The following is a 15,504-nucleotide window of genomic DNA, read 5'->3' as shown; positions in this document are numbered from 1 at the left end:
ACGGAAACGGGAGCTTGTAACGATGCGAAACGTGAACCGCGCGAGGCTGTACTGATTTTTTCGAATAAACGTACCAGCAGAATAAGCAATGTTATCCGAGCAACTTCCGACCGAAATCATTATCAATATTTGCAATATACAATCTCTCGCTTTCGAACACGACAAATAAAGCTAGAAGTTGAAAGCAAAGTTTGAAAACGATGGTAACCACAATTTTTACGATAAATGTATTTAGCGTACACAGGGTTACCCTTTTCGATCCTTTTGAAGTAGCTTTGGATTCTGTGCGCTGTAACGTCTGCTAACACAGTTTACGCCACATTGTCAATAATGACGTTGGATATGTTCCGCAGATAAAACTTTGCGAAGACAAACGTATGTGTTTTTATGATGTTCAAACACAACTTCCATCTGACTGATAGGGGAAAATTGAAAAAAAATTGCCATATCTTGTGTACTCGTTCTGTAGCATTTTCTATGTATGCTTCGAATAAATGTATTCAACTTATTACATCGAATTAACAGTACGAATCGCGAAATCGTCTGAAAGAGATGCAAAGAGTTTCAGTAGACGGCGCGACGTCATAATCGCCCGTGTGTCGCAGCTTTTTCAAACGTATAAATTCCGAGGACAGCGACTGCGTCAGGGGATGATTCCATAGGCAACGATAACGTCGCCACCCTTGCGTTAAGCGCTCGTCGGGCTGATAAATCGGAAATTTACGGACGCTACCTCCGTTTCTGTATTTTCAGCCCGTCGACCCTCGAATCACGTGTACGCGAGCAGATTTTTCTGGATAATTTATTTGCCAAACGTTGGATTTTCAGAAAGTGCTGGGAAAACAGCCGGTTGCCGAAATATCCAGCGTATTTTTAAGTGATACACACGCGTTCCTCTCTTTCTCTCGCTCACTTTTCACTCTTCCATTCTTCTTCTTCCCGTTTCAACCGTATCCGTCTCCCTTCATCCACTCGATGGCTCTTCCCACCCTCTTTCTCGCGAGCAACCCTTCGCTTTTCTACCTCCACCTTCCGCTTCCTGTCCCGCGCCACGCCCGGATCAGCCTTTATCCAGCCCTCGGTAAATGGCGATTTTATAATTCATAGAGCATCGTGTTTCATCCGGTCGATCAGTGCCCCGGCAAATGGCCGATATCGCCGTGGCTAGCTGCGCGTTGCCACTTCGTTACTACCGTCGTTCGAGTGAACTTTATATCGCGTCGGTTAGCGAACACGATCGAGAATGTTTAACCTTTAACCCATTCATGAACGAGGGAGCTCACGTTCCTCGCGTTATAAATATGAAAATCCGTATGCCGCGTTTAATGGTAATAATAATGATAACTATTTCTGGGCTCGTACCGTGGCTCGTGCGTTAGAAATAGGGTGCGCGACTATGCTCTATGTAGTACTTTCGAGGTAATTACCGTTTCGCCTCGAAGACAGAAGAACGGGACGCAACGCTTAAGGCAGCCAGTAAATTGCACGCATTGTGGGGGAAATAACGCGTCGCCTGGCGAAACAATTCGGTTCCTCGTTAGCCTGGAAATTGTTCGGCTGGTAGATTAGCGGGAATTACGGTGGCAAGCTTTCGGAGGCTTACAAGATTCTTTCTGGGGAAATTGTTTTTAGCCCGGGCGTTTTATCTTCTGAATTTATACTAATTAAATAAGCGAGAACAATGTTTGTTGCTGGGAAAAGGGTAGAAGTGGCTTTAATCGCAGCGGAGAAGGGTAATTTTCCGTTGAATCCAGCGAATTTATTTTTCGTTCACCGGAAAGCAAGTTCTGTCGAGAGTACCTTCTTATCGAATTTCGATTAAACGCGAAGAACTATAAAACTCTCATATTTTTCTAGCTAATTATTCCCAACAAGTTTATCATTTGAAACTTTCGCGCTCGAACAGCGGATTCTCACTCGCCACGATGTTTCGTGGCAACTCGAGCGGTTGAATTTATGCTGAATTTCATTATCTTCCGTTGATAGAAGCGAAGTATTGGGTCGTGAACAGATTCCTTAGGCTGTTTATGTCTACGGTTGGGAAGTGGCATTGTGACGTAAAGTGGGGATTAAGATAAAAAAGGAGTCATCTAGCGCAAAGGGTTAAGTCTCATCGTATTATGTACATCGACATTAAAATTTATCGTCTCAGGGCTTTCATCAACTGCGAACTACCAACGCGCTTCAAACTCAACGTCAGCTGCATCGCGAACTTCCGCTCTAGTCGATCCCTCTTTCACCCCCGTGAATGAAACCCAATCACGCATATCCCTGCAGCATCGAAAACCGTATCGAGCATTAAAGGCTACGCGATTTCGAATCACCAGCGAATAAGAAGCAAAAACGAACGAAACAAATGGCAGGGAACACGAAACGGTCGGGTCGAGGCCAACGCCACGAAGAATTTTAAAGCCGGGAGGAAATGCACAGGTGTACGATGGCACGTACGAGCGATGGGTTCGATTACGCGACACGAAAACGTTGTTTAGCTTCGTCGCTTGGAATTTAGCTTAACTGCTCCCGGATAAATTCAACGACGTTGATAATGATCGGGATTATTCAGCTAGCTAGACGCGCGCTACAATTGCAGCCTCCCTCGCAGCACAACGGGTGAGAAATTGAACAGCAACTTTACTCGCGAGTACTCTACCCTTCGTTCTTGAACGTTAACCATGGGTGACACGACGCTAGGGAGGAGAGGAAAAAAAATTGGATTTAAAAATGGGCTGGAAGAAGGAACAGGGAAAGAGGAGCGCGAAATGTAAGTGTTTCGCGTTCGAGGAGATAAGTGTTGGCGAATTAACCGGGGAATAGTTAGCAGTGAACGGTTAACTGGTAAAACGACGCGCAGAAGGCGGTCGAGAGGACGGGTGAGAACGAACGAGGGAAGATCGGAAAAGAATGGGACGGGGAAAGCTGGGACGCGTGGTCTTTTACCTCCGCGCGGAACGACGCGAACGTGCGCGAGCACGGGGTTGAAACACGGAACGCTGCATCCTGCAGGAAATTCCACGATCGACGAAAATTATCGTGGCCCGCCACCGTCCCGGAAGCCGTGCACAAATATTCCGCGAGAACCGTTTAGCAAGACGTCCCAGGGAATTCTCCTCGCAGTCTACGGAATTTTATAATGGTTCCCCTTGGCTCCGAACTTTCTTTGAACTCTGCTGCTCCTCGCCGCCTCTGGTATTGCGCGCACGTTCCGGTGAATTATTAAAAAAAATATTTGGATGAACGTGCAATTTGTCGGTTCTAATACGACGTCAATATTCCGTTTCCTCGCGCGTGCACGATTTTAAAAAGAGTTACCAACAATCCTGCATTCATAAAACAGCTAATTTAATGAACAATTAGTAGAAAATAGTATATATTTGGCGAAATAGATAAAAATTAAGGAGCGTAATCTGCTCGAGTGCAGCATACTTGGTGGATATCAACGGGGGTTGGTATCCACTTTAAATAATCTTCACTCCTGGCCAACGACTTAAGTATATACGCGTTCGTTCCTGGCGAGAAAGTATCAAGCGTCTCGGGGTTAATGTTGCGAGCGAAGTGTGCGACACGATAAAGGATCGTGCGCGCGTCCTCCATCGAATCCGACTATTGACTCTTGATATTCACCCTCTTTTCCGCCTCGTAAACACGCCGCCTCGTTCACGAAAAGAGAGAAAAAATGCAGAGAGCCCTGGAGAATGAACCGCGCGCGCGGAACTGACGCGTGAAAAGGGTGTGTCATTTACGAATTTATTTTATCGAGAGGGTGTGAACGGTTTCCCGTGGCGGCGCGACGCCGTCAGACGCTCCATCATCGTGAATACGAGCATGACGCGCGACCATCTGGTAATTTATTTCGCGCCCACCTTAAACGCGCGTTCCCTTTCTTATTACCCGCGGCTGGTCTACCCGTGATATTTCTTGTCATTCGAGGGTGCAAAACGAGGAGTGCTCGTTTTTTTTGGCCCTTCGATCGATTTTATTCTTGAGAAACGACGCGTTCTACGGAAAAATTTGCCTGCCTGATATCTGTCGCGATTAGCAGGCGAAATAAATAGCATTTCGACGGCGAGCGATAAAATTATACATGGTTACTACTCCTGGATGAGAGTGCATGGAGAATTCTGTTCTCTGGCAAACAGCGCGTTGGAGCGAGTGTTTATCGTTGCGTGCGAAGGGATCATTTTAAATTTGATCGCATTCAGAGCAGGCTGAAATATGTTTTCCGTATTTACGTTTCAGATGGCACCTGATGTTACGAGCGAAACGGGGCGGCCTCATATATCGTGGCGATCTTTATATACGCGCGTGGCAGCTGCAAAGTGAATCTCGTCGCCGGGCGCATCAGCATCAAGGAAATATCTGCTTCTCGGTCAGTAATGTTCAATTCTGCTCGACCAACACCAATTACCATTATCACGTAGAATCAGTTATTGTAAATATTCTATCCGCAATCAAACGCATTACGCGGTACCACGTAAAATACACCCCCGTACATAATATAACACGGACCATTACCGGCGATGTATCATAATAACAGCACATTACCAAAATGATTGATCGCGACTACGCGACTTGTGGCGCTGTACCAGGCACTAAATCGAAATTACGAAACTTTCGATAATAAAATTTATTACCAGCCCCTCGCGAGGAGTGGTCCTGCCGAAAGGGCGACGCGATCGCGAACCGCTACACGATATTAATACTTTTATGAAGTTTCCAGACAGCTCGATGTTGACCCTGCTTTACGATCCAATCGCTTTGATCCACCAGGGTTTTTCAATATTTCCGCAGTTCCCTTCGACCGTGCTCGCTTCATTTCACCTTGGAGCGCACGTCCGTTCCCGGTCACGGGACCGCCGCGATAAAAGTAATTGAACAAATTAGCCGGGTGAGAGGTGGATACCGCGAGCCAGCCCTCGCTTCCGTTACGGCGGCCTCTTTAAACTCTCACGAAGATTAATTGAGATTCCTCGGTCACGTCGTATCGCTATAATTCTAATTAAATAGATTCGGCTACGCTCGGTCTCCTTTCCACCCCGTTCTCGTTCGCTCGCGCCGCGCAGCACCCTTTCGCGGCACCCTTCGCTCGATTCATTCCAGTCGTTAACGATTCAACTCGTAGAAACTTGGCCACTTTGGTCCACTGCCTCTCCTTCTATTTTACTATTTCTTTTTCCGCTCATTTCTCAATCCGTAGAAAATTGTACGGTATCGATTGCTTCGAGTGCTTGTACTTTATACAACTGGCGTCTAAATCTAAGCAGAGAGCTCAAACTAACAATCAATTTAAAAACGCAATTCTTTCATGCGCTTTCTCATAGGAAAATAGAATTCCACTCTCAACGTCTCACTCGTGCCGTCAACCACAAACTCCTCAAACTCACCCTATCCTCAACACCGACAACAAATTCACCTACTCGACCGCACCATGAAAAGACAGAGGCGTAGATAGTCATAGGGCGGTGATTAGCCATGGATGGCCTTCCGGGTGGTCCCCTCGACCCCTGCACGGTCGACGATCCGGTAAACGTCAGGGGCTGGCCCTTGAAACACGTCGAATTGTCTGTTACAGGAGGGCGGGTGTTCAACGCCGCGTGTCGCCAGCGTGTCGGTGCAGCTCGAACAGGACAGCAACAAGTCGGAGCAGCTGGAGCGGGCGCCCCGTTGCAGCGTACGTACCTGTAGACAGTCGAGAAAGGCAAAGGCACGCGTGACGGCACCCGCATTATTGGTCCAGAACCTCTTGGAGACGCTCTAGCTCGGCCGACTTTCCGACTAACCCCCTTTCTGCGCCACTCACCCTCTCACCTTGAACGGGAGCTCGACGGGGCGGTCGTCCGCGGCTCCATTAGCCCCCAGTCGAAGACTCGTCGGGTCGCACGGCTGCGTTCTTGCCGCCCCAAACTCTGACGACGCGAACGAACGGAGAAGAAACGGAAGGGAAGAACACGGGCCAAGAGGATCGTTGCTTCCGCGTCTATTCGTGTGATATATCGCTCGAGTTTTTGCTCGATTCGACGAGGAATATCGAGAAGAGAAGTCGATACGCGGAGTGGAGCCAGCGTGCTCTTCGAACGGGTTCTGGGCGTTAAGCATTCGACGACTACGAGGTACCGTGGAAGCTGCGAGTGTGGTTGGGATCGATCGAACGGTTTCGCGAGAGCGTCTTCTCGAGGGAGGACCAAATGTGCGGTGTGCTGGTCGATTCGTTGATCGTGTGGACAACGTACGTATCGTATCTTGGTGGAGAACGCGAACGATGGAAGGGAGCGGAAGTAACGGTGATCCAAGGTTTGCAGCAATCGGACTGGTGGTTGGACTGGTGTCCGTTTGGACAGGTGACGAACCAGCGTTTGGTAATATAGTTACTACTATCGACGGCGTTCGAGGTGTTTCTTATAAATATTCGCTGTACTTTTGAGTGTGCTTTCGACGTTCTCAGAGAAACGGTACTCCTCGCGATGCTGCTGATCGCTGCTGTCTCTCCGCGCGTTCATTCGCGGATGCCTCGCGATCGACGGGATTTTCCTGCTAATTAAACTTCGAGGCTCGCGTCTCGAACTCGAACGTGTTAGATTGTACCTCACCTTCATTTCCGACTAACTTCTTACTGTTAATTATCGAGACACGCGGAGGAACGTTCGAACAGACGTTTCACGTGCCACAGCCTAACGAAAGGAGTCGAACGTCGGACGATTCGGGAACTCGATCGAAAACAGGTGTAGAGTAATAATTTTTTCTGGAAAAATTACGAACAGTCGCGATACGCAGACACGCAATGACATTAGACGCGAGTCGACTCTGAACGGCGAGGGTTGCACGATCACGAGGGGGGCAAACCGCATCGTTTCGAAGAGTACTTTTCATTCTCTACTTCGTTCCTACGAGACAAAGGCTTGCCTTCGTTACGGACAACGTGGACTCGCGTATTATCGCGAGTAGCCCGCGGAGGTGTGTAAATATTAAATATCGTTAACTCGGTAACGTAACTCGGTCCGTGTTTCGTGACGACACGGAGAGCGTTGAACAATCGAGGGCCCCATGTGTTGTGCGCTCTCGAATTTATTTTTCACAGGAGTTTGACGAGGATGCACGCGGAGCGTTACGGAAACCGTGTACAAATTGGGCGCTTCACTCGACTCGCTGTCATCGTAAGTCGTAAGGGTTTTCCTCGAATATTTCTGTGCGTGTTTTGTCTCTAAACGCCGAACACGCGATGTTCTCCGCACGTATGTAATTACACGGTGCCAATATTTAGCGTTTAACGAACGTACAGGCGTTCTCTCGCCGTTTTGGTATGGCTTTTGTATGAGTATCGAGTAAGGAAGTGCGCGCTGATGGAAGTGAAACGACGGGGGATGATAGTGATGCACGTCATTCCTCGATGAGCTTTGTTCGGCAACGTTTCGAACGTTCAGGTGAGACGCTGTTCGCTGCGGATTTCCGCAACTACGGTTGTCGCGCGAATGAAAATGGTCAACGGCTGGAATTGAAATTTTTACGCTCTTTACGTACGCGAAAGAGAACCTCGCGTTACGGTTTAAACGTTCATCAGATCTTTTTATTAGACCATCTTTGCTTTAACGATCGGATGTTTCAAGTTATCGTGCAATTGTTTTTAATTTCGGTCACCTGCGGAGTGCTATGGAATTTAATTTTAGGGGGCGAAACGATAGGGGTTGCCGGGGCTTTTCCTTTTTCACCAATTCGAAACTAAATTGCCTCTAACTTCTATTCCCGCGGAATCGTCCTCTACCTCGAATATCTGAATTACAGTATGTCGCAAAAGAAAAAAAAAAATTGAAAACTACAATTTCCACCGTTATTGCTTAAACACGAATCCATTGATTTGCTATTATTAAATTTCGAACCTGTGGACATTATTAAATAAATTTCATTAAATTTCATCGCGTCTTTAAAGGGACGGTGCTCGTAAATTAATTGATAATTACCTATCGGTTTTCATTTCTCAAGATGCAGTTAATTCTTAAGTACACTGATAAATTTAACAAACCGATATCTGAACGCGTCGATTCTTGATTCGATAGTATTAACACGGATTGCTTGGGCTTAAAAAAAACTCCCCGACCTAGATGGAACCAGGTCGCCAAAAGTACAACCGAACGGTCGAAGTTCCATTTAAAATCAACTACAGACGCCCGAGAAATCGAAACTTATTTCACGCCCTGCAAGTAAAGGGAAACGAATCAATCGAAGCGTCTTGCCATCGAAAAATAGAGTGTCTGTGTGTTGCTGTTTCACTCTTAGAAACATCGGAGTGTCTCGCGGATTTCAATCGCAACGTTTCAATCTACACCACCAGTAAAAAATTAAAGATAGCACAGTAACGAGTATGCATAGTTGACAATTCTATTTATTTTCATCGCACACGTGAGCATTTTGAATTACATTTACGAAAATCATTCTATATATCCGCACAAATTACACCAGATTCAAAGATTTCGCGCTTTACCCGACCGTATACGGTCGTACAAACACCTTGAACGAGGCGCAAGATGCTCATCGTCGTGGTAGAGGGTGTTCGGTCCAAGTTTCTCGTACGAACGAGGTCGCAGGCAACGTAGGATGCCCCTTCCATTTCCCCTTTCGCTTCTTCGTTGATTGCACACTCCCGATGGCCCGTTCTGGTAAATTGTCCCTTTAAACGAACACCTTGGTCGAAACGTTGCCAAAACTTAATGGGAGACCAATGTATATACGCTGTACACTAAATAAAAAAAAAAAGAAAAAAAAACCGAGAAAAGAAGGAAAGAACCGTGAAGACATCGAAATATTCCGGCGATGGTTATCGAAAACAATTCTCTATTACGATATTATATACGTTCGAGTAATAATAATTCGAGTGGACTACCACTCGGGCGGTCATCGAATCGGTCGCTCTGGAGAGTTTCCGAAGGGTGAAAGAGGAGGGTGGAGCGTGGGTGGATCGTACGCGATGGCGGCATCAAATAAGATTCGCGTACGTCAAGGTGCACGGACGTGACGCGAATTTGTCGATAAAATTTGCGTTTTGGTTCGCGTACACGTCCCGCCTGCTCCTCCTCTTTCCTAGAACCGAACCACCCCCGACCCCGCGGCCCTTTTTCCTCGTCGAAAGTTTTTCGAATCGAAGCACGTTGGTGACGAAGCAGAGGAGACGACTGTCATTGGCCAAGCAGCAATTTACCTCACGAAACCGCTCCCGAGGATCGGACCCCGTTGCCGGTTACGAGCGGGGCGCGAGACAACCGGGTCGGTGGTGTAGCCGGTAGTCGCTGAAGGTCGATTCGATCGAGATGAAATATTTTTTTAAGCGCGCCCCGTTGCACGTGCCGCGACGTACCTTCGGTATGGACCGTGTGCTGGGTGTTGCGTGAACGATATATATTTTTGAGGATTGTCCTACCGTCGAATCGAGGGGTAGCTGGAGGATCGATCGAGTGTATGTATCCGGGGATTGTATACAGGGTGCGTTGTAAGAATAGGCGTGCAAACTGTACGGAATTGGTCGAATTTATTGAAAGGAACAGGGATGCCGGTGAACGTGCGTTTAGAAATTAACTGGTCGAGTTTTTTTTAGAATCGAAACAACTGTACAGATAGTAACGATAGAAATATCGGCAAAGCGGACGATGTATGCGACTGTTCAATTGAAATGCTCGAGTGAATTGTCGTTTACGTTGTTCCCTTTACTCGCGATCTTATTGAAGTAATCTTGAAATGGTCTACGATTTAATTTGATCTGGTAGGCACATGTTCGTTGGTAGATCTTGATCCTTGTTAAATGAATTCTACTACGGTTTGGTGCCTATTCCTATGATAGTTTCGAGGAATTCCTTTTAACCTACTAATAAGTATTTTGTATCTTGTAAATTGTTCGCTGTTCCAGACACGCAACACCTCTTGCACACGCGGCAAGATTAATGCGAATATCGTTCGCTTGGATCTTAAAAAGAAACATGGGAAGGCAGGTATAGCGTTTAAAGTTGCGCGCGCGCAAGAATCGGAGCGACTGAGAGAGCTCGTAGATGAAGCTGGCAGGATGTGGCACCTTTCGGTTTCGAAACGGTGGTCGCAATGGAATCGATGTAATTTAAGGATCCAGCTGTAATTCCTTGAGACGACGATGTAAACGTTATTTTATTATCGTAACGAATAGTAACGGAGAAGTATTTATATAGCTATGCTTTACTACCTGAACGGTACCGAAATTGTTACAATAATTGCTCAGCGAAGTAAGACGAATAGACGGACGGGCTGTTCATCGCTTATACTGTGTACAGTACAACACGAATAAAAGAAACCTACGGCTTCATTTTTTCAACCGTAACAATTTCACGACGGATGCTATTCTTTCAAACTTTCGTTCCTATTTGTTTGTCGCAGTCCTCGAGAAATGCCTACGAGGTGGGAAAAAGAACGAACTTTACCGTGCGACGAGGAAGGTACGTAAAAGAGACGAACGAAAACTAAAACGGCTCACGCTTCTGACTACGTGGAATCAGAAAATCGGACGATGAATTTCATTAGTTCGTTAACGGATCGCCAACCAGTTCAGTTCCTACCAGTTCCCGGAGAACACAAACTCGAAGGTTAACAATCGTTCGCGGAAACAATTTGTCGCGCTGCTTTCGCGTTTTCCTTTTCCAAAAGTCAAAGTTTCTAATTGGCAGGGTCGATCGTCGAGACACGATTATGTGAACGAACGGGCCGAGATTCAATGTCGATCTAACGTTCCACGACTTCGACTTGAGGGAACGCAACGTTTCGTTTGGATCGATCAAAAGTATTTTAACTCGAGTAATTTAAATTCGCCTCGCGACTTTGAACCTGTTACTTGATTCGAAATATCCTTTCAGCTTTTAAACGGAATCGCATAGATTTTCCAATTTTCCTTGTCAAAACATTACGAACAGAATGAATCGCGCTGTCCAGTGTCAACATTAAGCAAGCAAATATAGAATCGCGTGAAGAATAAAGTCGAAACTGTAAGGAATGAATCAAAATCGTAGCTATTTCGGGTATCCGCGCAATTGTAATAATTCGACCAATCTGAACGACGGTTAACGAAAGGAAAAGTCGCGGATGGAGTTGATGGATCGACACGGGATCGGTCTGCACGTGGGCCGTATATAATCAACCGCAAAACTTTATTAGTCTAGGTTATTACTCCATAGACCAGTTTGTACATCTAATTACAATACGTTATTGCGCATATTCATTGTGAATACGAATGCAATTATAAATTATCATAATAAAGTGTATGTTTATATACATGTATGGGTATTCGTTCGATTTATGTTCCGATACCCAGAGCCGCGTCGCCAGTATTGCCGATCCGCTCGAGCCACCCCCGTATCGGCTGTCCTGCGCGGCGCCACCATCAATTATCCAGTTTCAACCCGCTTAATTACGGCTGTTCGGTTAAAATTGCGGCTTCGACGATCGGTACGGGACGAATTAGTGGATCGTTTTCGTCGTGACCAGCCAGCTACCCTATCTATCCGCGCGTCGTCAGCGTTACCTCGGGGAGTACACGAATCGCTCGGTCCATTCGATTGATTTCGCAGGGGACTTAAAACCATTGCGTTCCTTTCGCATTCAGTTCTCGCTGTTGCTCTCGATTTTCTTTCGTAAGCCGGTAACTCGATCGTGCGATTTATTTTTATAAGGGAGGAGAGGAAAATTTACCGTTTGTATTATCGTTGGCTTTAGCGGGGAGATTTCGCCCCGCTCGCTCCCACGAGGAAAGTTTCTACCCCCGACTCGGGATAAAGTATGTTGTATTGGACTTGGCCACGCCGAATAGTTCCCGGACTCTTAAAAATTCTTGTCGTCGACGTTTCGCAAACATTGCAGTGCGCTTCATCAGGGAGCGGCTGACATACCGAAAGTATAAGAAGTATAAGCGGGAAGAGAATTCCTCGGACCAGACAATCATCCCCCTAGCCAAGATCAATATCATCAAGGTAACCCGTGGAGAACGGAAACTTTGCGAAATTCTGTTATCAAACCGAACGCTAACTGGTTTTGTGTATTCGCTATACAATCGATGCTGCCTGCATCGAGCACAGCTATGTTTCCTACACTTTATACGCGCAACAAAACGAAGAAAAAGTAGTATCATGTTATCCTAAAGTTCCTTTCGTAAAAAGCACACTTTTCTGAATCGAAATCGAGAAGGATGTACGTTTGCTTCCTCTTGCGAGGAGCATCCTGCAGAGCAAGTGATGAATCAGGGTGCACAGTCGACAACGATCATTCGTATTTGAATGGATCCACCGTTGCGTCCAGTTGACTCGCCCTTAAGCACGGCTGGGTGAAAAAGGTGACCGCAGGTGGTTGCGAGGAGTCACTGGCATTATGCGAGGCTGACAATGGAACGCGTTGCAGACGCCAGCCGGGGGCAGCGCGGCCGGAAATAATAGGGGGCGCGGCGCAATGCAGAATTTCGGTGGCACGGTAAGTATCGTGTAATTTTAACGGTAATTGCCGGTGGTTTAACGCGTCAGAATTGAAATAGCCTCGGCTACGTCGCCAGTGCAGAACCCTCGCGGCGGGCGGAAGAGGCGGCCACTGAAAAGGCAAGGGGAGGACTGAATTCCGCGCGCGATTACGCGAGGGAGCGCGCCCCTTGCCGTCGTTTCTCAACCGTCCCCTCTATTTTCCGTCGCTCTTCCTCGTCGCGTGGAAAACGAACAGACTTAATATTCTGATTAATGCAAGACGCACGCGTCGGCTCCCGTTCGCTCGGGACCGAGGGTTTGCTCTCCGAGAGAAACAATACTGTCTCCGGGGTTCGTTTGTATTGTCGACGTTCACTTTGAAGTGGAACGTTCTGATCGTCCTTTTTCCCTTCCCCTTTGTCCCGTGCTTAACGTCCACGGAATATGATGTATCGCTGTTTGCTGAAGTAATGAACGCTTGTGTGCCAAGTGTCTGGTGAATTATAGCAAGTCAACGGGAAGAGTAATTCTGTGTGGAGAAATAAATTTGCTAGGTGAGACGAGTGACTGCCGAATGGTACTGGTGCATAATGCAAGAGAAAATGTATATTGAATGAGAAGTGATCAGGAAAAGTATCATCTTTCGTCAAAATTGGTTGGATGTCGAGGATTTCGATCATCGCTATCGAAAGATACCCTATCGATCTCTGAACCTGAGGCATCGAACAGTTGCAATCTATACGTCCGTTTTCTATATTTGCAAATAGAACGTACACGCACCATATCGATAAAATTACTTTCATTCAACTTCCGAGCCGTGTTGACAATTTCTGTCATCGCGAAACAGAATATTATTCCATTAGTGAGACCCGTAAAAGCTTTCATCCTTTTAAACGATAACAAATCAACATTCGCTCCCCTTTCCGACACCTGTTAAGTTGTCCATTTGCCGATCGAGAAATATGAACGGGTGATATTCAAGGGTGATCAAAAAGCTACAAGTAAGCCCGCTGTTTGCGAACCGGGCTCGAGCGAAAAATCGAATAACAACCACGAAATATCACAGCGAATATCAATGAAAACGGCGTGGCATTCGTCGAGCCTCGAATACAAACCGGTGGTGGCATAAATCTCTTGCGGAAGCCTGTAGTCCCCGCTATTTTCATGGAGATCTTCCGTCGGCGTATATACAATTTTCACGACCATTAATATTTATAAATCACCATCTGAACGAGCAGGGAAAGCATCGAAATAAGACGAGCTCCTTCTTCGATTCGAACCGCTCGCATAAGGCCTGTCGACGAGGTTACATAGTGATTTTAACGCGAGGAACACCTTCGACGAGTCGACTATCGATTCGTACGCACGCGACAAACGTTCTGATGTTCTCCAAATGATATTTTCATTCCAATTCCCAACAAAAATCCCGATATATTCCAAGGATTGGCGATCAGCTCTCCAGTTAGATTCGCGATCTTTATTCGCGATCGATATAATTCGCGCAAAGAGCCAATGGAACGCGTTAATCGTCTGGCTCGCATGCATCAATTCCGCCGCTTGCCAATTCTGGCGAAATTCATCGAACGCGAAGCTATAATTAAATAACGCAGGGTGCGGTGGTGGGCTGGCGAACTTTTTCAATGGTTCGTTAAGTTCTTGATAATCCAGCCAGACGCAACCAAAGTTACGGTTAAATCAATCGAGCCGTCCAACACGTTCGCCACCCACTCCCCAGTTCTCGTTTCTTTTTCCCCTTCGCTCCCTCTTTTTTCTTTCTTTTTTTTTTTGCTTTGGGCGTGCTTTATAGATTCGTTCGATCAGCCTTTTGATTTATTTAAACGAGAAACACCGGGACTGGCAGCCTACACCGTCGACGGACACCGCGCCAATTATCGACTTGATTGGTTTTGGCAGCAACTGCCGCGTTTACCAACGCAAAGGATGCCCTCGCAGGGGTATGAGCTTGGCGAGCTCGCTTACGCTTCCGCGATCTTTGGAATAGAAGATTCAACGTAATTAAAATTTTTAATTTTTAATCCTCGCAACCTCAAAATTAGTAATCGAAATTTTGATAAGATTCCGCTTTATTTGAAGATTTACACAGCGTCGCTCCCTTCGCGAGTCCACTGATTCCACCTTAATCATTATTTCCGAGATGATACTTGTTACGAGCTTCAACAGTATCCCTGGTGATTTGCTCTGTGGTACGTTCCAATCATCCTTCTAATCTACTAGTAAGTCGCATGTTATTAGGTCTCCACGGTCCTTCGATTATAACATGGGCTTTAATGGCGGAATTGCTTGTGAATGCTTCAAATAATGTTAAGTAAAGGGTTAATTATTTCATTACGTATTCTTAACGAATTAACGATCTTTTCAGCGATCAGAATCGTCCGATGTAACTTCAAATCAAGTACGAATAATTCAATAATATTAATACGTACGAAACGCAGTTTACGAATAAATTAATCGAAGAAACGCCAACGATGTCACGCGTACGGTTTTCCCAGCGACGCTGATACATATCCATCACGAAACGTCAAAGCAAACTCACCTTAACCTTTGTAAACGAAAAAAAAAGTAAAAAACAACAAGCCAACTCGACATTTTCACCGCAGCAATTCGTCGACGGTGGAAAATCCCATATATGCACTGCCCGTCAGAAAGTATTTTCGATATGCCAACGGACGAGCAATCTGTGTAAACGCATGACTGATAGAGGATCATCGATCGAAATCTCGGTCGCTCTCGGTGGAACGGAATTTGGACGCAACAGTTCCACCGACATTCACCGACCGATCCAACACCCAGCCGCGCCATCGACCACTGAACGACGCAAACTGACAACCGTCGTCCCACCGCGTCTTCCTCTTCGCTATACCACGCCATCTTTTCCCCTACGCGTCATTACGCTCTTCTTTGTTAAACATCAAACCAACCATTTCCCTCTTTCGGTTAACCCATTCGCTGAAAATACGCTCCTCTAGAGTTTCACTTTCAGAAGTGATTTTCGTCCGCATAATCCGACCGCGAGTGAAACTTGCGCCTCGTCGAGGGGTTT

The 15,504-nt window shown here is 46.4% G+C and overlaps 2 protein-coding genes across 3 annotated transcripts in view; both read left to right on the top strand.

Moving 5' to 3' along the window:
* LOC143422263 (protein O-mannosyl-transferase TMTC1) overlaps positions 1-6,018 on the top strand; it is a 178,758-nt gene extending 172,740 nt beyond the window's left edge. For both annotated transcript variants that reach the window (XM_076892771.1, XM_076892770.1), the window contains 2 exons: positions 4,237-4,366; positions 5,570-6,018. In XM_076892771.1, the coding sequence (XP_076748886.1) occupies positions 4,237-4,366; positions 5,570-5,755 (316 nt within the window). In that variant the 3' untranslated portion in view covers positions 5,756-6,018. The remainder of the gene's footprint in view (positions 1-4,236; positions 4,367-5,569) is intronic.
* Positions 1-15,504, top strand: part of LOC143422296 (trypsin-1-like) — a 279,262-nt gene that overhangs the window by 251,920 nt on the left and 11,838 nt on the right. The window lies entirely within an intron of this gene.

Source organism: Xylocopa sonorina, chromosome 3 (genome assembly GCF_050948175.1).
Source record: "Xylocopa sonorina isolate GNS202 chromosome 3, iyXylSono1_principal, whole genome shotgun sequence".
NCBI lineage: Eukaryota > Metazoa > Arthropoda > Insecta > Hymenoptera > Apidae > Xylocopa > Xylocopa sonorina.
This window is presented reverse-complemented; position numbering and strand designations above follow the sequence as displayed.